The 24,234-nt window shown below is 49.6% G+C and overlaps 1 protein-coding gene across 5 annotated transcripts in view; it reads right to left on the bottom strand.

Annotated features, from left to right (window-relative positions):
• Positions 1 to 5,089, bottom strand: part of LOC144734793 (transcription factor 12-like) — a 245,601-nt gene extending 240,512 nt beyond the window's left edge. For 3 of the 5 annotated variants that reach the window (XM_078617171.1, XM_078617174.1, XM_078617173.1), the window contains exons 1-2: positions 4,644 to 5,088; positions 1,501 to 1,576 (exon numbers count right to left, since the gene is read on the bottom strand). In XM_078617171.1, coding sequence (XP_078473297.1) covers positions 1,501 to 1,572 — 72 coding nt within the window. In that variant the 5' untranslated portion in view covers positions 1,573 to 1,576; positions 4,644 to 5,088. Of the gene's footprint in view, positions 1 to 1,500; positions 1,577 to 4,643 lie in introns of all 5 variants that reach the window. The other 2 variants (XM_078617175.1, XM_078617172.1) reach the window with 2 other exon arrangements.
• Between the last annotated feature and the right edge of the window lie 19,145 nt (positions 5,090 to 24,234).

The following is a 24,234-nucleotide window of genomic DNA, read 5'->3' as shown; positions in this document are numbered from 1 at the left end:
CACTCCATTGCCCACTGACCCACCCACTCACCACACTGCAAGTCATTTCCCTCGCACTGCTCCCTCCACCTCTTACAGTAATAATAACCTTGCTCAATTCAATAAACGTGTTACACTCTTTTCTATTAAAACGTCAACAGTGCAGTTTGCTGCTGGCCGCTCGACGTCCTGGGCCCTAGGGTCCAGTCGTGTTCAGCAACCGTGTTTAAAACACACAAAGAGCTTTTACGAATGGCCCTTGGGACAGCTGCCGAGGTGAACATCCACTTGAGCCGTGTGTATGTTGGATTTACCTTACTTTAGTGACAACCCATGCATTACACCGCTTGAAATTATTGAACATGCGCTGTCCTTTAAAAAAAAGGACCCATTTCAGCCAAGTCTGTATTACACACCGTACCGTATATTACGTTCATTCACATGAACGTCACTGTGTTGGTGGAGCAGCATGCTCCCAAATCACGTGGAACATGAAGTCGTGAGTTCAAATGCCTGCCAGGGCAACCCTTGGCTTACAATCATCATTTCTCTCGGCTTGTAAAAAACGAGCACGCCAGGTGATGCTGTGATATTCCGCGAGGCGACAGCCAATTTTTGGGCACGATCATTGCGCACTGTAGTGGGCCAGTGTAACGGTGAGGTTACCGTGGCCATCGCAAGCATTACCCCCTCCATCCCCTACCGACAACACGACAAAAAATCTGAGCCGTGCTGTGCACCATTCAGGAAAAATATACAGTACCCACTGATGGGACTTATCGGCTTGGTTATAAAAAATAAAAAAAGAACCCCGTATAGCCTGAACAGACTGTTGGGGCAAGTGCTGTTAGCGAGTAGCACCTATGAAGGCCGGCACCGCGCACGAGAGGGGTGGGTGGGCAGCACCATGCACGGCCAGCACCACATACACACATGCATGCATTACGAGATGCATTGTAAGACATTGCACAGGGTGCACACCAAGTCTGGCTTTGGAATACTACGGGGTACACGAAGGGGGTGAGGGGGTGACGTGGAAGTGCATCTTATAATCCCGGGAAAACCGTAACCGAATTCCAACTCGGACACGTGCAGAGAAGCAAGCCAGCCACCCCCATTCCTCAAGGAGCACAGCTCAAGAGAGGCAATAAACATCATCATGAACCCTGTATGGGAACTTGGGACTCACTCTCTCCTCGCATCACCACCCCCTTGCTCCACCACTAGGCACCATCGTCATCATCAGCCTTTTGCTCCACCACCACCCCTTGCTGCAACATCCACCCAATCCCCCCTTGTTCCACCCCTTCCTCCACCACCACCACCTTGCCCCACTACCATAATCACAATCCCCTTACCCCACCACCTCCTTGCCCCACCACCCCCTCTCTTACCCCACCACCACCTTCCTCCACCACTACCAACCCCTTGCTCCACCACCACCACCCCCTTCACCACCCCCTTGCTCCACCGCCATCACCACCACCCCTCTTTGCCCCACCGCCGTCACTCGGCCCTTACCGCACTGAAGTCGAGGAGGTCACTCAGTTCTTTGTCCGTACCCAGAGCCGCGATTCGCTGCTGTGGGTTCATGCTTCTAGCAGAAAGAGAACAGAGGGGATGGGTGGGTGGGGGGTTAGTCGTGAGTGGCTTGGTAGGAGCGTGAAGAAGGGAAGAGGGTGGCTGTGGCAGGGGTGTGGGGAGTGTGTGGGGGTTGGGGTAGCGTGGCTCAGCACGGAGACAGACACACACACAGACACACACACAGACACACACACAGACAGACACACACAGACACACATACAGACACGCACACACAGACACACACGCACACACAGACACACACAGACAGACACACAGACAGACACACACACACCCACACAACAGCGGACGGGGGGGGGGGACGAGCCGACTCCAGTGTACAGTGGTCGCATCGTTTCCATCTTGCATTCTGATTATTTCCCTCCGTTTATGCGAGCAGTGACCACAGCGGAAGGCCGACGTTACGGCACCGACCCCAGCCTCAGTGTGTGGCACGCACACACACACGGACAGCAGCTGCCTCTTTCGGAGTGGCCGGCTTGCAACAGTCGCGATAACGCCGCACAACCAACCGGGCTGAGATCACCACCACACACGGAGGGAGGACTGTCATTCATATCACTGCGAATGAGAGCGACAAACATGGGACGCTTAAAACACCGCTACATCCCCCTCCCCATCCACGTGTCGCTCGCAACGTGTCGTGTGTGTGGTGTGGTTGTTGTTGTTGCTGTGTTGTTGTTGTGAGTGTGACGCCTCGGTTATGACAGAGAGGGGGGGGGGTGCCAAAGGTTCGTAACGATGTCCATTGTTGCGTCTCCCCACACACGGGGGGGGGGGGGGAGCGGTCGCGTTAGCGGTCAGTTGCGATGCGCTACGAACCCACGGCTCACAAGCCACACAATCACCCCCCCAACCCCCCTCCTCTAGGTTGACTCGGCCTCAAAATGGGTACCCGGTGTGTAAACATCGCCACTGGGGAGACAAAGGCGGCCGGGGCGTGTTTGTTGTTGGCCTCCCCCCCCCACCACCACCACCTTCATAGGCGCTTACTCGCGAACAGCACTTGGCCCAAACAAGTCCCGTCAGAGGCTACGCGGGGGATCTTTGTCTTTGTCCCGTGTCGCTTAAGACGGGAGGTGGCCGAGGCGTTTGTTGATATGTACACACACACACGACGCTTCTTCCATGGGGAAAGTCTCAAATGGAAAGCTTCAGAGAGTCCTGAACCCCATTTTCCCCGGTCCCCCCCCCCCTTAGCCCTGCCCACGACTGCGAACAAAGAGTTTCTGGTGTGCAGGAGAGAGAGAGAGTGAGAGCGTTTGGAAAAAAAACGAGGAGCGAGAGGAATGGAGGTGCTATGGCAAGGACCCCCTCCACCAACCAACCAAACATCCATCCATCCATCCTCTCTCTCCGGGGCTTTCTCCACTCATCAACCTCGAGCACCCCCCCCCTTGTCTGTTCTTGTGCGCCTTTGGCGTGGAGAGAAAGTTGGAGGGATGCGATGGTGGTGGGGGTGGGCAGGAGGAATGGCGAAGAACCTAACTGTTGCTGCTGCTGTTGTTTTTGTTTCAAAGTCACCACCATGGATGGGGTCGACGGTGGTGGCAAAGAGAGCGAGCGAGCAAACTCGGGAGGGACACAGAACACAACACGGCTGGCCATGGGAACAAGCTCACACATGCAGGGACCTATATAACCATACGTGTGTGGTGTGTGTGCAGTGTGCGGTGTGTGTGGTGTGTACGGTGTGTAAAGTGTGGTGTGTGGTGTGATATGTGCAGTGTGTGTGTGGAGTGTGTGTGCAGGGTGTGTGCGTGGTGTGCAGTCTGCGGTGTGCGTGTGTGGTGTGTGCAGTGTGTGTGGTGTGTGCGGTGTGTGCGGTGTGTGCGGTGTGTGCAGCGTGCGTTGCAGTGTGCAGTGTGTGGTGTGTGCGGTGTGTGTGGTGTGTGTGGTATGCGGTGTGCGGTGTGTGTTGTGTGCGGTGTGTGTGCAGGGTGTGTGTGGTGTGCAGTCTGCGGTGTGCGTGTGTGGTGTGTGCAGTGTGTGCGGTGTGTGCGGTGTGTGCAGTGTGTGTGGTGTGTGCAGTGTGTGTGGTGTGTGTGGTGTGTGCGGTGTGTGCAGCGTGTGGTGTGCGTTGCAGTGTGTGGTGTGTGCGGTGTGTGTGGTGTGTGTGGTATGCGGTGTGCGGTGTGTGTTGTGTGCGGTGTGTGTGCAGGGTGTGTGTGTGGTGTGCAGTGTGCGGTGTAGACCACGCAGACATTGTGTTGTGCGTGTCCATCCACCGCGAATGTGAGATATGACGCCGCCGCTGCGGTGGTGGTGGCTATAATGATGATGATGCCGCCGCCGACCAAAGCGCCCGTGACTGAACTCCCCCGTGGGATGCGAGACCAACACGTTCAGCGTGGCGCCTCATGCAACATGCAACATGTACCCCCCCCCAGACAATGCTGTACCTACATAACACAGCGCACACACGCACACACACGTGGGCGGGCGAGCGATATGAACGGTGTTAGAGACCACTTTACACAAACAAAAAAGTCGACATTTACAGAAGGGGGGTGAACCCTTATTAATGAAAGGGGGGCCGCGAGGTATCGATTATTGACAACGTGGCACCGATCGGGGTGAAGCCCACAACTTGACATCGTGGTCCAGGGAGCGACAGAGGACGGAAGAGAATGACGGGGAAGGGAGGGGGTGATGATGGAGGAGGTGGTGGTGGCACTCGCTCACTTAACAGTCCGCAAGACGACGACCACCATCATCCAAACACGAAGCCACGACAGGCTGACGACTACACGAGGCATTGTCGACAGTGAAGAACAATGGGCAGATGATGGGGCGAGCGAGTCACGATGTCGGGTCGCGACTGTTCGCGACGGAGCCGCGTGGGTGAGGAGAGAGAGGAGAGATGATTTGTGTTCGTGTAAAGGCGGACACACGGAGATTGTCACAGCTACCCCACACCACCACCCCTCGCCACATCCACGACGGATCCGAATTCTTAAAACTTTGCCCGCTGTGTCAGAGAGATAAGAGAGAATAGTTCGAAGCCGTCGCCGCGGAATTGACAAGCGAGCACACACGACCACACGCTTGATGACACTTACCTTCCGAGGCTACTTCATCAACAATTCAGCATGAATTCCAAACAGGGGGTTGGTTGTTGTGTGGTTGGTCGTGGTGGTGGTTGTTGTTGGAGGATGGGGGGGTAGTGGGGGGGAAGAGGTGGGGAGGGACCCCTCTAACCCCCGTCGCCTTCGACAACTCGGGGTTCGTGATAATCCCAAAAGCCGGAGAGAGGCGAGCGGCGAGCGTGGAGCTCCCAGCCGATGCGAACGCCGCGTAATCCACGACGCCGCCAACACCACCACCACCACCAGCCCCAGCAGCAGCAGCAGCACGGGGCACGCGGTTGTATATAACGAACTAACAAAAAAACAATCCCCCCTTCCCCTCCGTCTCCTCCTCCTCCTCGTTGTTTAAATTCAATTGTTTGTTAGCAACGACACGAGGACGGTCCCAGAGACCGCGGCCCGCCACCACGACCACCACCACCACCGCCTCCACCACCGCCGCCGCCTCAGTCGCCAATCGCCTTCCGCGCGCGTTCAAATCTCTTGACCCCCCTCGCTCGCCGTACGCGGCCGCTTCGCCGCCTCGCCGGCGTGCGAGTGTAACCCTCCGCGCGACACCCCTTGGCGGTGTGACGAGAAGGGGGAGGGGCCTATGGGGGGAGGGGCCAGGGAAGGAGGGGCCAGGGGAGGGGGTGTATACCTCCGCGCGCGCATCCGGGTTGACACCTCCGGCCCGGAGCTACTTTTTCTGCTCCTTCTTCAAGTGGTCGCAGGGCAGTGGGAGCCCCGCGTCGATTCAAGAACTCGGCGTCTCCCTCACAATCTCCCACCGAGTCTCCCTCTCAATCTCCCACCGCGTCTCCCTCACAATCTCCCACCGCGTCTCCCTCTCAATCTCCCACCGAGTCTCCCTCTCAATCTCCCACCGCGTCTCCCTCACAATCTCCCACCGCGTCTCCCTCACAATCTCACACCGCGTCTCCCTCACAATCTCCCACCGCGTCTCCCTCACAATCTCCCACCGCGTCTCCCTCACAATCTCCCACCGCGTCTCCCTCACAATCTCCCACCGCGTCTCCCTCACAATCTCCCACCGCGTCTCCCTCACAATCTCACACCTCGTCTCCCTCACAATCTCCCACCGCGTCTCCCTCACAATCTCCCACCGCGTCTCCCTCACAATCTCCCACCGCGTCTCCCTCACAATCTCACACCTCGTCTCCCTCACAATCTCCCACCGCGTCTCCCTCACAATCTCCCACCGCGTCTCCCTCACAATCTCCCACCGCGTCTCCCTCACAATCTCCCACCGCGTCTCCCTCACAATCTCCCACCGCGTCTCCCTCACAATCTCACACCTCGTCTCCCTCACAATCTCCCACCGCGTCTCCCTCACAATCTCCCACCGCGTCTCCCTCACAATCTCCCACCGCGTCTCCCGCACAATCTCCCACCGCGTCTCCCTCACAATCTCCCACCGCGTCTCCCGCACAATCTCACACCGCGTCTCCCTCACAATCTCACACCGCGTCTCCCTCACAATCTCCCACCGCGTCTCCCTCACAATCTCCCACCACTCCTCACAATCTCCCACCGAGTCTCCCTCACAATCTCCCACCGCTCCTCTTCACAATCTCAATTCGCCATGTCGGTGAACACAAACACATTTTAAATAATATGAAACGCTCGCCACCCACCGTTGCCGATATTCTTCCAACGACCCTCACCGGTGGCCTTACACGCGGACCGGTCTCTTTGAACTTCATTCGCGCCGTACCATAGGCCCACCTTACTCATTTAAGGCTGAGTCGACCTAGGAGAGGCCCAGGACCGGTTCAGATATCCGTCACCGATGTTGGCCGTGAGCGGGAGTCGAACTTGGGACACATCCGGATTGGAAGCGCAACGTAGCGCTGACCACTACACCCCCCCCCCGTCGTCTCTACACGTGCGCACACCACGCACATGTAAAGACACGTGGCTTTAGACCATAGGCACACCACGCACATGTTAAGAAACGTGGCTTTAGAGTTTAGACCATAGGCTCTCCACGTGCAACATTATCAAGCAGCGTTCGCATAGGCAAGCAGACTCGGAATGTTTATTTATGCTGCAGGAGGAATCCCATGAGCTACGGAGCTCTTTTTCACACATGTCCAGTAGGGACGGTTCAACAACAAAAACACGAAAGTTTAGATCTTAAGTTTTCGTGACTGCAATGTTCCATACTCTTTGGTTCTTTCGGTAAATTCACGTAGGTATAAAATAAAATAAAACACTTTTTTTATAAATAAAAAATATAAAATACAAATAATCAGAAAATAAATTAATTCACGACGTTTCGGAAACAACACAAGCTTTCGTAATTGTATTTCTTGCTGTGGTTTTCCCACCTGATGACGGAAGAAACACGATAACAAATCACCCAAAACACATACAAACACTAAACCATCCCCATCATACCAGGCAAAGACCACGGAGGCATTCACTTATTTTTCAGAAGCGACCTGGCCACAGATGATAGCTCAACAAAGTGGCTTATCACGTGGAAATTTATAGCAGCAAAATAATCTAAATAATGTTAATGCGCGTTTCATAAATGGATTATTTTTCCGAGATAACATACTGTCTGTACAAAATAAACAAAAACTCAAGTTCTACATTAAGATCAATTGTCCGTTTGATTAGCGCGATGCAAAAATCTTAATTTTTATTTATTATTACTGCGGGAGAAATCCGATGATCTATGAAGCTCTTTTTCACAGATGCCCAGTATGGGTACGGGGTGAAAACGGTGACCCCCCCCCCATCATTTGTCTTAGGCCATTGTACCATTTCGTGGTGTGTGTGTGTGCATGACCTTCAGCATAGGCGGAGTTCGACTTCTCCACGTGACGGGGCAGGGGTTTTTGCTTTGTCCCTCACAGGAATCGCGGGCGAATATGATTGATGTATTTTAAAATCTTAATTCTGAACTACTAAAAATAAGTTAATATATTTATTTTGGGCGGTGCCCACCCGCCAGTGCCCACCATCGTAACCTCTGCCTTCAGCACCCCTCACATTTCTCACTCCTTGTTACACGGTACTTTACGAATCGTCTAAAAAGCAGGAACATGGCTAAAGGGTATAAATCACGTGTTGGCTTTCACCCACTGCACAAAGCGGTGCGTGGACTAGACAGGGATGAGTCAAGGCTGCCGTGACGACCTGAGAATGAACGAGAAGTAAAACCTTGGTCTTTCAGGAACAATTGCAAAACGAATCTCGTTATAAACTCATCAGCTTACTCCAAAATGTCGAAACATCCATGCGAGACGCGGGCTTTCACGACCAATAGTATCCACAATAGAGGAGTTTTGGGTTAGCGTAAATATAAATGCGTCGTTAAACCCGCCACCACCCGACACAGCCAATTAGTGAGGTTTGTCACAAAAACAAAACATGCCAATTCATTACTAGTTCAGCACACCGGTGTGTTGGAGAGTAAACTCACAGCATTTACAATTCGTTGGTGACGGGTTTAACAACACATTCATATTTACGCGATCTAACCCAAAAACCTATTTTGTGGATCCATGCGAGAATCGGTTTCGTCGTGGAAATTGCAAAGGATCGCTCAAAACGGTCGGGGTGAAATTCACCATCATCGGTGATGGCCAATCCACTACTGGACAGAGACGTGTGGTCAGGGGAGGCAAGGGGAGGCATACTGCAATGAAAATAGCTGTTACGAAAAGTAAAAAAAGAAATTTAGATTTTTTTTTCTTTCCTCATTGATCTATGTTATGTCATTTCTGTATGATTCCCTAATCCGTCGCCAACCCTCACGATCCTGCGATGTTATCACCCACCGGCACCTGCGCACGAACCGATTTCATCGCTCCATCTCACCGGTCGAAGTCCTCTCGTCGCATGCCATTCCCTTGTTAGCAAATCCGTTTTTATTCTTGATCATCGGCCATCGGTCTCTTCCATCGACGTACACTCGCACTGGGCCGACTCGCGTATTGACAGTTTGAACAATGCAAGTTCAAAGATCGGTAAAAATTGATTAAAACTACGGTGGCACTTATCGGCGGATAACTTCCCACCATTGGTCAAAGTTCACCTCAATTTCTCCATTTCTTCCTTGAGCGCAGCTGCTCCTCCGGTCTTGTAGCGACCTCCAAGGTCTGTGATGTTGTCTCTCGACCATCTCTCATCTCTCTGGTCAGCTGTTCTCAACGATGTGTGCTGCCCCATTTCCCGATTCTAGCAGTAGTATCGGCCACCCCTTCTTTCTCTTCATGAATTCATGCGTGAACCGATCTCTTTCACTTGTTCCAAAATTACTTCTTCCAACGAATATTTGGCAAACTTGTAACCTTTTTTGTACTACTTGTTTCATATTGAAAGACCGTGTCTGCCAACCATTAAACAGCCAAAATGTACATGTACATGTTTTGTCGTTTAAGGCACGCAGGCAAATCTTTCACGTTTGCTAAGTTGCTGAATGTGTCGTGTGATGGAACATTTTTTTGCATTCAAATTGTGCCTTTTTTTAAATGTGTCACATGATGGTATGTAACCGAAAACATAATAGGTGCAGTTATGAATGGCAAGACGAACAAGTTATATGTACCATATTGATATACTGTATATATGTGTGTGTGTATATGCTGCTTCAGGCGTACTTGGCATATTAGCCGAGAAGTGAATTCCCTTGAGACCACTGTGAAATGCTGGGGCAATTTCTGGTGCCCAAATCAATAGAAAAGTTTTCACGTGAACCGTAATTAGATTTTTTGACACACACATATATATTTGATCTCTCCCAGGACGAAAATAAAGTCAATAAAATGTCATTTCCGTTTATTTTGTGTACGTGTCATCTAAATCAATGAAAATAAACTCGGCAGGGATTTTCCAACGCAAACAACAACAACAACAGCAGCAGCAGCATCGCTGTGAAGAGGCACACTGATGTCGTTTGCTGCAGCTCCCATTCCTGCAAACGCAGTATTACGGCGGACATCTCAGTATCAGAATCTCTTATTTGTACTGCGGGAGAAATCCGATGAGCTATGAAGCTATTTTCCACACATGTTGTTATAACAACAAACAATACAAAAACACTAAAGGAGTGCAAAGTATACGAAAGGTAAACAAACCCACTTGAAAAAATTATACAAATAAAACGAGACAATGTTTTTATCTTACCACGTGTGGACATGAATTCATCGGGTGTGGTGTAGTTCTTCCCACGCTGCGGCATGCGTAAGCCTCTGGGGTACGCGAGACAAGTCACATGAGGGCAGTGGTCACGTAATCATAATTAGAATGAAGACAATCTTTATAACGCCGTAACATGGCAAAACATTACAATGGCGTGTATGGGAATAGTTCATACAGAGTCACGAAACACCACTGCTATGGGATGCCACGGTGGCGAGATGTTGACAACCTCGCCTGGTATACAGGAGGTCGTGGGTTTTATCCCGACCCTGACCGCTTGCTGTATATTTGGAGTTTGAATGTTCTCCCCGTGGTTGTGCGGATTTTTTTTCCGGGTTTCTCTGATTTCTCCTGAGCTATGTAGTTTCTTTTTTTGCTGCATATTGCGTGCACACAAATATAACCGATTATCAAATCACATTTAATAGCGAGTCACCACTGCCCGTGCGATTTACACGGCAATGCCATGCAATGTAAAGACGTTTGTGCAATGTAAAACCCAGAGCTCTTAACTTTTAGAATGATTTCCCACCGTTGTTTTGTCCACAGCAAATCTACAGTGACGACCAGAGCCGTCCCTTAAGGATACACGGCGAATCGGGGCGATCGCCCCGGGCCCCGCGATTTGGGGTGCCCCCCCCTCCCACTCCCTTGTGGGGCACACGGTGGGGTTTACCCCCATGGGCGGGGCTGGTGGAGGCACAGTTTAGTGGGACGGGTATGCAGGATCCGCAATTTGGTTGAGTGTTAGTTATTTAATGTGCTTTGAGGCTAACGTGTTAGCCATATGAATTGAAATCTAATCACTGTGCTGACTCGACTGGAAGTCATCCTGTTGCATAACAAATTCGTTTAATTCCTCGCAACGTCATGCTATATTATACTTTTTTACATGCTGATTACTAAATATTACCCCACGTCTCGCTGCACTTACCATAATTGGCCGACACGAAACTTATTTGAAATGCGTTACAATTGTGGTAAACGAATCGCGTGGAGTCGACGAGAATTGCAAAGTGCTGACATCTGTTGGCAGCAGTGAGGCGGTGGTGGACATTCCACATTCACGCGGCAGGAATCAGTCTGTCAAGGAACAACAAAGAGTGGAGACTTCGCACAACGTTTTCCAGCACCACCCAATCTCTGATCATTATTCGTAACCTCGGATAGGTCATTAAGCAATTAATCATTAACCCTTTACCACATGTCACGCTATTTTGGACCAAAATTTTATTGTGAGTTCCTGTGAAGCATTATGGGTAAAAGCAAATGCAAGCGGAACTCCGTTCTGTATTTTCACGCGAACAAAATCGTCACAGACCGCTTCGCGTGGAAATGTAAACATTACATCGTTACATTTTGAGATAGTCAACATAGTAAAAAGTATACACGGTTCAATACATATAAAGAGACTATAAAATATATACTTAGCCCAATTTTTTTAAACCTCAACAACGCCTTCCTGATCAGATGGTGTTCATGATGCACTCCACTTAAACATGACGTCGACCTGCACGCTGCACCATGAACACCCAACTCGATGCACCATGAACACCCTACACACAACACCATGAAGACCCGACACACTGCACCATGAACACCCTACACACAACACCATGAAGACCCGACACACTGCGCCATGAACAACATACGCGCTGCAGGAACCGGACTGCGAATCCCGAAACTCATTTTGGATTTCCAGAGCAAACTCACGCCAGCATTTGCTCAAGCAAGCAAACCATGGACGGGTTCGCCCTTCTGGGTTTCATCGGCAGCATCAACCTTGTCAACGAAACGCTGCTGGATTGATCTGACCTTACTGGCCAGTGCACTCCGTGGACATTATTGTTCAGCACACACACACCAAAAATAATATAATTACCATACTTATTGAAGTTTACAATTGTGATCCATAGTAATTGCGTCTCACGATGGAGATGTCCTAATGCGCATATGATCGGCAACACGTTCGATCAGCGTGAACACGACAAGACAGCTCTATTTGGGGGAGGTTCGCTTTGTTTCTCTCATATAATTAATTAATGTTTGCTTTGGCATAATTGTAAACTACTGAAAATAAATTAATACAGGTGTCACGTTTGGGTGGGGGCATGCTCCCCCCCCCAAACTCCGCAAATGAAATAAATCCATCGATACTTCGGCTGCTGCTGATGGTGATGATAAAAGTAAAAATGATTGCATTGTGGCAGTGGTGAGGAATCCGTCGAGTTTAGTCCAATTAAATAACCTCTTCAGCAAAGTGTGACTCATTTAAGCAGGGACTCTCTGCCTGTTTTCAGCCGCCCTCTATCAGAGCAAGGGGGCAAACCTCGCCCAATCCCTCTCCCTACCATCACCCTCCCTTGCCATCCCTTCCCCTCCCCCAACACTCAAACCCAATCCCATTTCCCCATCGGCCAATGACTAACGTCCAATGTGTAACTCCTGCAAAGCGCTTTGACGAGAGCGCCACATACAACATCCTCGATAAGGCAACGACATTCGCAATCTGCGTGCGTGCGGTCCTGCCAACTGGGACCGGCGCCCTGGAAGTGCGACCGTGGCTCAAACTGCACGTGGCCTCTCTCTCTCCCAGTGCCTCACAATGGGGGGGGGGGGGCGAGGCACAAAGGGGGTGGGGGGCCCTCCCGAGTCACGCCTGGCCTTCGGAGACAACTCACCGAGTCGGAAAATTGCGAGCGAGGAAACGGGCAACGAAACGTTCACTGCAGCCCCATGAGACTAAAAGCGCCGCCTTGTTTTCCGTATTCTATGGTTTTTTCTTAATTGCTGTTTAATTTCGCCGTTCGCTTTTTAATCTCTCCGTGCCAATTCTGCTTTTATTTCCAATCGAGCGCGCGGATTATTTGCTGACTAATAACAGCAGTAGGCATTTGTCCGGTTTAAACATTTTAAACACAATTTAATGAGAAGCGACTTTATTCTATGGAAATTAAATTTCACGCAAGTCCACCACTGTCGCCCGTGCACCGTGAGCCTAGACTTGGGAGTATTTTAACTATTTTGTTAACACCAGAGCGATGCCTCGGACGGTTTAGTGGATACCTTTATTTATCACGTGTGAGTGTGTGTGCTGGATAAGGAAACTGGAGAATCTGAGACAACCCACACGTGGAACTCCACAGTGGTGAGATGTTAACTACCTCGCCTGGTACTCAGGAGGTCGTGGGTTCGATCCTGATGCCTGCTGTTGTATATTTGGAGTTTGCGTGTCTCTCTCATCATCACGGTGGCTAGGATATGTTAATGTCCTCGCCTGGTATACAGGAGGTCGTGGGTTCGATCTCGACCCTGACGCCTGCTGTATATTTTGAGTTTGCGTGTCTCTCCTCTCATCATCATCACGGTGGCTAGGAGATGTTAACTACCTCGCCTGGTATACAGAAGGTCGTGGGTTCGATCCCGACCCTGATGCCTGCTGTATATTTGGGAGTTTGCGTGTCTCTCTCTCTCCCCGTGGTAGTGTGGATTTTTCTCCGGGTCCTCCGGTTTGTCCCTCCATATTTAGAATCAACATCACACGTTCGGAGCATTTGGATGCTAAACATTTTCACGTAATAAGCCACTTCGTTGAGATGTCATTTCTGGCCCGGTCGCTTTTGAAAAAGAGCTACTACGTAGACTTCCTTGGTAAAATAAAACATAATTCTTGATTTGAAGCTGTCGTGACTGCAAGGATTCATACTCTTAGGTTTTATCGGTAAAGTCACGTAGGTAAAATGAATAAAATAATACAATTAATGGAAATAATAATAGAAATATAATTTCCATTATTTTTATTTTAATGGAATAATAATAGAAATATTATTTCCATTATTTTTATTTTTATTATTTATTTTTACCTACGTGACTTTACCGAGTAAAAATAAAACATAGTTTATTTGAATGAGTGGCAAACACAGCCCTCCACAAACCTAAATACCTCATACACTACGTGTAGCACTGTATTCTCAAGATACCTAAGCTGATAACCATGTAGGGGCATAAGGTATGAGTTTTAGATATTAAGAGTTCAAGGTATGTTTTTTAAATCCTTTATATTAAGTTAACTTGCTTGCTTGCTTGCGTGCTTACGACCGTGCAAATCTTTCGGTCGTTTTTTAACCCACTTCCCGTTATCCAATCGAGTTGACATTTTCCACACAGACTCGTTGTGCGTGACAATTAATTTTCGTGAAAACATTTTCCAAAATTTTACACTTTTTAGGAAAAAAAAAAGATATTTAATTACCAATTGCTTAATGGTGGCAGGCAATCATCTGACCCATAGGTGGCAGCCATCTCAAGCCAGAGGACTAGAGGACTCTAGCCGCCACGCATATAAAGGATTTATAGTGAAAAACTTTGTTTTTACGGGTTAATTTTTTTGTTAAGCCAAAGTTGCGTCTTTCGGCATCGTCGACTTGTATAACGCGTCGTCGTGCCAGCAACAGTGACGTCACCTGACGTCACGTGACTCCACTTTTGGCGGGAAAGCTGTGCAAGTGACGGAAAAATGGCGACGACGTCACCTCCCGTTTTATGGTGAATCCAAAAACACAAAATAAAAACAACAAAGTCGAATCATCTGAAGTTTCGTTTCTCGGCCAGATTTTGGGACTTTTTTGGGGGGGGTGGTGGAGCCGTGGAAGATTTTTCGAATTAATCTGAAAATGGGAGCATAAAAAACAAAGACCCTCCCGTACACAGACTGTCGGGGCAAGTGCTGTTAGCGAGTAGCACCTATGAAGGCCGGCACGGTACACGAGGGGGTGGGTGGTTACCAGCACCACGCCCGCCCGCCCGCCTTTGTCTCCCCAGTAGCGATGTTTACAGACCGCACCAGATACTCATTTGAGGCTGAGTCGACCTAGGGGAGGCCCAGGACCGGTTGAGATCATCGTCACCGGTGTTGGCCGTGAGCGGGTATCGAACACGGGTCGCCGGGTTCGTAGCGCAGCGGAGCGCTAACCACAACACCCACCGCTCCCCCTACACACTCTCACATCACGCGCACACTCACGACTTCCTCGATCGCTGCCGAGTGATTCCCCAAACCACCCCCCACCTCCAAGTCGCGTAGATTGTTTTTTGTTTTCAAAAGTTCCTTTTCTCATTGCTTGGGCAGGAGACGCGGTTCTTTATTGGCCACGCGACGCAATCTTTGGGGCCGTCCATAAATGACGTCACGCGATTTTGGACGATTTTTTATTTCCCCCCCCCATCGTCACACGGCGTCACAAAAAGTCAAACCCCCCCTCAAATATGACGTCACAAAGCTCTGCCCCCCCCAAAATATAAAACATGCTTCAAATCGCTTTCAACTATTGTCATTGTAGTGCGTATTTAATGTGGCGCTGCACTCTGATGTTGTAGGAGAAAACATTTATTCAAAAGTCTATTTAATTAAGTAGAACGTGTTGTCTATATTTATTTAAAGTTGCGCATTTTGATGTGACGTCCCCACATATCGTCACAAATGTCTGACCCCGCCCCCCCCCCCAGGTGCGTGACGTCATTTACGAACGGCCCCTTTCGATAAACGAAGGGGGTGCCCTGGGTACTGCAAGTCTCCCGCTGGCAAGGGATGCCCTCTGGAATGGTGGGGAGGGGGTGGAGAAGAGGGTTCTTTGGCGGCACGCGATCCGCTCCAATCGTTGAACTCGCTTCGCTCTCGATGACAGCAGAGGAGGAGCTGCTGAGCCTCCGGTCAGCGCGGTCGGCTTACGCGCGGTGCCAGGCGAAGCGAACGCCGTGGAATGCTATCTTAATTTTGGAGCTTTCGTGACTGCAGGAATTATTCTTTGGTTCTTTCGGTTAAGTCACGTCTAAAGATAAAATAATAAATTAAATAATAGCATATTACGACGTTTCGATTGCAACACAAGCAATCATCATCAGGCATAAAATAAATGGCAACAAAAATCTAACTAGAAAACTATAGACAGACATACAAGCAGACAGACATCACAAGGACACACAGAGAGAGAACACATCGGCACAAACAGAGAGGTCGTTTCTGTGACGGGGCCTTAAATATAGAGAGGGGGCGGGGGCGGAGAGAGGGAGGGGGCAGAGAAAAAATTAGCATATCAATGAGTGGACGACAACGTGATGCTGCAAGTAAGATGACGACGCGGCACGGCAACGCAAGCTTGAAAATCAGGAGAAAGACACATTAAAATTAAATAACCTAGTAAAATATCGAAATGCCTTACCACGTGAACTCAGAGTCGGTGGATGTGTTTCCATCTGCTCTGAAAAGTCGTCTCTTTAAAGTGACCTTCTTCCCTCATCGGTGTTGTGGGTGACCCCCTGGTGCTGGTTTTGTTTGCTGCTTTTCATGCATTGCGCATTCCGATCATATGATGTGAATGCGCGTTTTAAGTTTGAATTATTCTTACTCACGTACGTACATACCCCGAATGAGTGCCACCTTGCAGTGGGACGTTAACAGCGGTCGATCCGTGGACAGACTGAGCTATTGTCGTGAGAATGTGGAAATTCATACCACTGGTCCACGATTCAAAGCCAACACCGTAGATTACGAGACAACCCATCGCAAACAGGAAATATGCGTGCAGGCTGCAAACAAGCACGGACTTAACAACACGCAAAGGGGCGCTGCTGCTCACAAACAGCAGGAAGGAACAACTCCCTTCAAAACCTTGAAATCTGTGTAAGTTTTATATTACGATTGTTTAACCAGGAAAGCCTCACTCAGCCTCATGACTCATTTTTAGGAAGGTCCTACCAAGTTGTTTTTTTGCTGTGGGGGGGGGAGGGGGTGGCGATGATTGCTGTGTATAGCCAACTCCGTTCATCCGTTACCTGTTTATGCGTGAATTAGTTATATCCGGGGGTCGGCAAAAAGGGGGCTCTCTCCGACAAATACCCAGGGGGGCCTGGACATCAAAATATCCGGGATCCAGCCCACAGTTATTCACAACATTCTTCATATTATTTGGGTTCATCTTAGGTCACGTCCCCCCTCCCCCCGTGTAGTCCAGGTTAGACGGAGTTTGACTGTGTTCCAAGGCCGAGGGCTTCGTACCTGCAATGTGGCGCCACGGTGGCTAGGAGATGTTAACTACCTCGCCTGGTGCGCAGGAGGTCGTGGGTTCGATCCCTACCCTGACCGCCTGCTGCTGTATATTTGGAGTTTGCGTGTCTCTCTCATCATCATCACGGTGGCTAGGAGATGTTAACTCCCTCGCCTGGTGCGCAGGAGGTCGTGGGTTCGATCCCGACCCTGACCGCCTGCTGCTGTATATTTGGAGTTTGCGTGTCTCTCTCTCATCATCACGGTGGCTAGGAGATGTTAACTACCTCGCCTGGTGCGCAGGAGGTCGTGGGTTCTATCCCGACTCTGACCGCCTGCTGCTGTATATTTGGAGTTTGCGTGCCTCTCTCTCATCATCACGATGACTAGGAGATGTTAACTACCTCGCCTGGTGCGCAGGAGGTCGTGGGTTCGATCCCGACCCTGAACGCCTGCTGCTGTATATTTGCAGTTTGCGTGTCTCTCTTCCCGTGGTCGCGATGGATTCTTCGCCGGGTTTTCCCCCCTCCACATTTAGAATCAACATCACGCGTTTCGAGTATTTGGCTGCTCTATATTTCCACATGATAAGCCACTTATTTGAGCGATTATTTGTGGCCATGTCGCTTCTGAAAAAGAGCTCTTTAGCTCAGAGGGCTTTACCTGGTAAAATAAAAACATAGTTTAGTTTCGTACTTTTAGTTGACACATGCCCACCACATTATTTAGTCTATTGTTCTTCCCCCGCACCTCCGACATTAGCACGGTTGTCTACGTACGGTGCGAAAGAAGTTCATACGTGACATGCATGGATGACACATGATGGGAGTCGTATACCTTCCTGCTGTGTGAGCAACGCAGCTTTATGCCCTGCTGTTAAATACACTTGGTCCACAGCTGACCAGCGAGACAACTCTAATTGTGTTGTACAACTGCTGCATGTATTTAAATGAAATGCAAGCAGTGTAAATGTTGATACCTTTAGAGACGGGGGTGGAGTGCTTTGCACTCTTTTCATTTTTAGACAGAAGCCATTAAATTTCGCACACACGAGACCCCCCCCCCCATTGCAAACCCGTAACGTTGCCGTGTTTAAAGCGGGGAGGAGGGGGGTGTAACGACTCGAGTCAAACTTGAAGCAAATATTAAGCACTAAACACAATTAGTTACGATACGCTCTTGTGCCCTCACTCGCTACGTAGCTCAGGAAGAGCCTCCACTACCCTCAAATATTGTACCAACATTGATTTACTTGGCCATAATTATTTAGAAGGGAGTGGGGGGGGGCTCAGCCCTCCCGGCCCCCCCACTTGGTTGGCTACGTACAGTGCGAAAGAAGTTCAATTGATTGGGATTTGAAACCGGGAGCTCGTAAGTGCGTCTCCGCGAATAAATACAAACATTCATTCCGCCAGCCTCCTATGGGTGTTTCAGACAAAATATCGTCAAATATATACAAATGTTGGCAAGCAGAAGTTGCGCTTGACCATTTTTGCCGAGGACAAATTCTCGCACCACACTCTGGATCGGCTTTATGGGGGTGCGATATATAGCCAGAGTTTTTTAAAAGGTAAATACTCGAAAACTCAAATTAAGCACGGACACGTAAGTACAACTTTGTGTTATCAAACCGATGCATTTATTAACATAATTGTTGTTACGATTGAGAACCAATGAGGTGCAGGCTGCAGTAAAAGTTAAAAGCTAATGGTCTAAACGCATGTTTCTTAATATATTTGGCTATGTACGGTACGAAGGAAGTTCAACATACATACTGGCTGGGTCTTGATCTCTGGATGTTGTGTGCGGTGAACAGCTCAAAATTTTAAGAGATTCCAAAAATGCGACCGACCGTTCAAATACTCCTACGTTAGTTGGGGGAGGGGGGGGGGCATTGACGTCAAACTTTTATGGCACGCAGTGACGCTTTGGCTAAAACTGCGTAATATTCAAACCGCAAATGAATTAAAAAAATTAATGCGGATCATTGTTTCCTGTTTAAAGGTTAACGGTGACCAATGGTACACTTCCCATTTTCGTAATCGTGTGCAACGCGTTATTTGGGAACAGCCTTCACAGGCCTCCTTTGGCAAGGCGGAAAGACTCCCAACTTTTCATCCGATTGGCAGTCGTCTCCGTCAACATTGTAACGCGTTCACTCACTGTGCCCTCGGATGCTACTATCCGTGCCCTCGGATAATAATTATCCCACATCCCTCGTAATTCATGCCCGTCTACTCAGTGTGCAGTCGCGCACCAGTCGCCCATACGCCTTGGGTGCCATCTGGTGGTGTTCGTCACGAGGTTTCGTTTCTAAATCCTCGTGCGGAGGCAAATACAGTCGAGTATCGATTATCGATTATGCGGGCTGATTCCAACATGGCTCCGACCCAGTCCAGTGATCGTCAAACACACGGAAAGTTTAACACGCCGTAGGCTTTCGCGACCAATATCATCCATAATATAAGAATAGGGTTTAAAACAAATTTTTACATCTTAACACAACTGTTTTATTGCCAAAAAGGGTAAAACCTATTCTTGTATTTTGATACTGGCAAGGAAGGTCCCAAGATCATCCACAAGAGGTTTTTTTGGGTGAGATCGCGTAGATATGTGTCGTTTCACCCGCCACCACCCGACGCAGCTAATTAGTAAAGTTTGTCACGTAAACAGGACGTGCCAATTCGTTACCAGCACAGCACATCTCCACAAATCTGTCTGTCTGCCTGATGATGCTAGTTGCGATTACTGGCGAAGCGTCGTCCTCAGATCGTGAACGTTGTCGTGAGTTTACTCTCCAACATACCGGTGACGGTGTTGCTACGTTTAATTCGTTATCCAACATACCGGTGACGGTGTTGCTACGTTTAATTCGTTATCCAGGAGAGCCACGCTGCGTCGTAGGGGACGCTTTTTCAGGATGGTCCTGCCGCTACATTTTTTTAAATTTTAACCCTTTTTCGTTCCGATGACGTGCGTGCGACTTATCATGTGGAAATGTACGTGTACGTCATCGGGACGAAAAGCTAAAATAACTACATCGGTACCGAGGCTCCCACAAGGCCGTGCAGGAGGGCGTGCGGCAGAGTTTGGCGGTCGTGTCGCTACAGTTCTCTGCAGTGAGTAACACTGTCTTTAAAAACAGTGGCGCTACGTCTCTCTGAATTTCATTAACTCTGAAGCGTTTGCACGTTCCGAGATTCAGCGGTGAAAGGGACACCCCCAGCCTGCAACTTGCAGATATCTCGGAACAGGAATAGGTGAAGCTGTTTCAGCCACCTAATCATGAGTGTTTATTATACAGAGTGGGAGGGAAGAAAGCCGGGCCCCTGCAGAAAACATCACATCTCGTGGTTCTCATGCACAGCACGGGTGTTTTTACATAAAACCCACTTCGTCTTTGCAGGGGAACGTACAACGGGCACTGGTTATATGGGCGCCACAGTGGCGAGATGTTAACTACCTCGCCTGGTGTGCAGGAGGACGTAGTTTGGTTGGATACCGACCCTGACGCCTGCTGCATATTTGGAGTTTGCGTGTCTCTCTCCCTGTGGTCGCGTGGATTTTTCTTCGGGTCCGCCGGTTTTTCCCTCCACATTTTTAAAACATGCGGTCAGATTATTTTGCTGGTGTAAATGTCCACATGAGTAGTCACTTCGTTGAGCTATCATTTGTGGCAAGGTCTCTTCTGAAAAAGTAGCTATAGAGCTCAGTGAGCCTTACCTGGTGAAATAAAAAATATTAGTTGAGTTTTGCAAGTTGGATTTATTTTGCACCATACATAGCCAACCGTGCTAATCGGAGGCACGGGTCAAGAAATTCTCCGTGGAATTTGAGACATTTCTTTACAAGTGCCCCCAAAACTTGTGATGCTCGGGCAAAATTCCTGTTGAATGCTTTCGAGTGTAAGAAGCAAATAAAAAATGTACTCGAGGACGGTGATGATTACGGCATTCACAAGCAAGGTCAGCAATCTATTTGCTGTACTGCCACCTACTGGCCATCTCGCGTCTCTGCACGTCTCCTGGCACGGCAGGAGAACCAGACGTTCCGAGGACTCTGACCTTGGGACGTCAAAGCACCACTGCTCTGGGGTGCCGCGGTGGCTAGGAGATGTTAACTACCTCGCCTGGTATACAGGAGGTCGTGGGTTCGATCCCCAACCTGACGATGCCTGTTGTATATTTGGAGTTTGCGTCTCTCTCATCATCATCATCATCACGGTAGCTAGGAGATGTTAACTACCTCGCCTGGTATACGGGAGGTCGTGGGTTTGATCCCGACCCTGACGCCCGTACGTGTGGAGTTCTCCGCGGTCGTGTGGGTTTTTCTCCGGGTCCTCCGGTTTTTCCCTCCACATTTGTAAACGTGCCTTTAGACCGTCATTGTTCGATAGCTCACCAAAAGCCGCTGCGAGGATGACCGGAGTTCGCGTGATGGTTTATGCTCCTTGAAATCAGCAAGGTATTGTGGTTCAAAATATAAATAAAGTATAAAAGTACAAAATTGCTAGTACACACTACAACTAAAAGAAATGTCTCAAAATCCATGGATAATTACTTGACCCGCCACGGTTGGCTATGTATGGTGCGAAATAAGTTCAACGTACTAAACTCAACAAAACATTTGTGACCAGGCAAGGCCCACTCAGCTACATGGCTTTTTCAGAAGCGACCTAGCTATCACAAATGACAGCTCAACAAAGTGTGGCTTATCATGTGGAAATGTATAGCAGCCAAATACTCTAAACGCGTGATGTTGATTCTAACTGTGGAGGGGAAAAACCGGAGGACCTGGAGAAAAATCCACGCGACCACAGGGAAAGAGAGAGAGACACGCAAACTCCAAATATAGGGGCTGGGTGGGGAGGGGAGGGTGGGGAGGGGCTGGGTGGGGAGGGTGGGGAGGGGCTGGGTGGGAGGGTGGGGCTGGGTGGGGGGTGGGAGGGAGGGGTGGGGCTTGGTGGGGAGGGGCTGGTCACCCCGTGGTGCCCTTATAAAACTCAACGTTTAATTAACCTACTCACGCCGGCTTCTGCCCACCCTCACAGTCGGCATATTTGCGGAATACACCACGCCGCCGTTGACCCTAGCCATTGACCGAGCAACCCAACGTTCCTACCATCTCCCTCCGCAGGAACGTGTTTACGCGGCGGTCCGGATTCCTAGACGCTCTCTGCATCGAGGGGTAGCGGCCTCTGGTGGAGACGATTTGCTTCGATACTCAAGAGTCAAGCACTGCCACAACGCTCGCTTTGTTAAGCGTACGTACGGCGTACTGATATAAGGCCATGCAGAGATGATTTAAGGCCATGCAGAGATGATGTAAGGCCATGCAGATATGATTTAAGGCCATGCATAGACGATATAAGGCCATGCAGATATGATTTAAGGCAATGCAGAGATGATGTAAGGCCATGCAGAGATGATATAAGGCAATGCAAATAACAACAAAGCAGTCGTTCCACGCTTGCATTTTCCATACTTATATTGGAATTCCGCAGCCCCCCCCCATCACCCCTCCATGAGAAGTCTGTTTTTTCCCGTCTTCTCTGCCAGGAAAATAGAATGCACGCCGGTTAAAAACTTTCCACTTGGCCGTTTCGTCAACAGGGCGCGCTATTTTCGTTGCAATTTTTTCCATTATTTCTGTCCCCATGATAATCGATAACGTATTAAAACGCAACATGTGTTTGACAATTGAACACGTTTAACACACGCGTTGTTTTCACGCGTCCTCGATAATTATCAAACATAGAGTGGTACATTCTTGTATATTGTTGACAATCAAACATGTGATTGCTCAATGAATTAAATTATTGAAAATGAGTGAATTTCGATAATCAAGGTTACGTATTATCTTGTTGATAATTGCGGATATATTATGTAAATGCATAGAATATGTCGATTTTTGGAAAATCCTGTATATTAATAAAGCAGAGCAGAAATATCGTGCCATGTATATGCACATCTTTGCTTTACACTTAAACACAACTGTTGCGTGTACATTTATCATGCATGGCCTCATCTCATCTCTGCATGGCCATATATCATCTCTGCATGGCCTTAATCATCTCTGCATGGCCTTATAACACGGCCAACACCGGTGACGATTATCTTGACCCGGTGCTGGGCCTCCCCTAGGTCGACTAAGCCTACTCAAATGAGTACCCGGCGCGGTGTAGTAAAACTTCCCCACTGGGGAGACAAAGGCGGCCGGGCGTGGTGCTGGCCACCCACCCCCTCGTGTGCCGTGCCGGCCTTCATAGGTGCTCCTCGCTAACAGCACTTGCCCCTACAGTCTGTTCAAGGTTATACTGGGGGGGGGGGGGGGGTCTTTGTCTTGATCTCAATCGAGGAGGCTCGTGAAGGACGCTACTGGTCAGTTGGGGGGCAAAGCTTCGCCACCTGTGAAGCCACGAGGCGTGATGCCCATTGTCTCCTGCAAGCATGCACCTTCCCCATCCCACCACGACGTTCACGAATCATTCAGCAAAAGCCTCCGTGCACCTGTGACCTGACGGATTCGCAGTGGCGGGCTGAGAGAAGAGATGGAGCTGATGCGGCACGGGAGGATGTGGAGCTGAGTGGACTTGCTGATGGCTGGTACCAGCGGTGTCAAATTCGGCCTCTGTGGAGAGGCTCGTGAAGGACGCCGCTGCTGCTGCTACTGGGCAGTTGGGGGCAGTCGCCCTCCAGCAGCAACAACGGAGGGCAGAGGAACGACGCTCACAACAACGGATAAAACGCAGCGAGTTGGCACAGTATGGGGGCACAGCTGGTGAATCTGCCAGTCATCTCAGTCAGTCAACCCACAGCACCTGCAGGGTCTGTCCCGTGGCCTCCTGCCGCCAGCAGCGAGCCTTCGACACTTCACGTGGCAGCCTCAAAGTGCACCTAGCCTGGCACAGACGGCGTGGTGAGGTCACCGTCGCTGAGTGGCGAGTGGCGGGGTTTTGGAATTGGATCTCAACTGAGTAATTTGAAGATAATTTGTCAGCAGCGGGACGTTTGCCCAATACCATGTGGGGTGATTTCTCTTTGCAGCTGTGGGAGGAAACCGGAGATCCAGGAGGGAATGCATGCAGAAGGAAGAACAGAGGCAGAACAGAGGCAGAACGGAGGGAAAACGGAGGGAAAACGGAGGGAAAACAGAGGGAGAACAGAGGGAAAACAAAGGGAGAACAGAGGGAAAACGGAGGGAAAACGGAGGGAAAACAGAAGGAAAACGGAGGGAAAACGGAGGGAAAACAGAGGCAGAACAGAGCGAGAACAGAGGCAGAACGCACAAACTCAACACAGAAAGGCGCCCGCATAGGGAATCGAACTGAGTCCCTTCCTGGTGTAAATCAAAACAAGCGTCACC

Source organism: Lampetra planeri, chromosome 53 (genome assembly GCF_965212315.1).
Source record: "Lampetra planeri chromosome 53, kcLamPlan1.2.h2, whole genome shotgun sequence".
Classification (NCBI taxonomy): domain Eukaryota; kingdom Metazoa; phylum Chordata; class Hyperoartia; order Petromyzontiformes; family Petromyzontidae; genus Lampetra; species Lampetra planeri.
The sequence above is the reverse complement of the archived record's forward strand: the minus strand, read 5'-3'. Positions and strand labels throughout refer to the sequence as shown.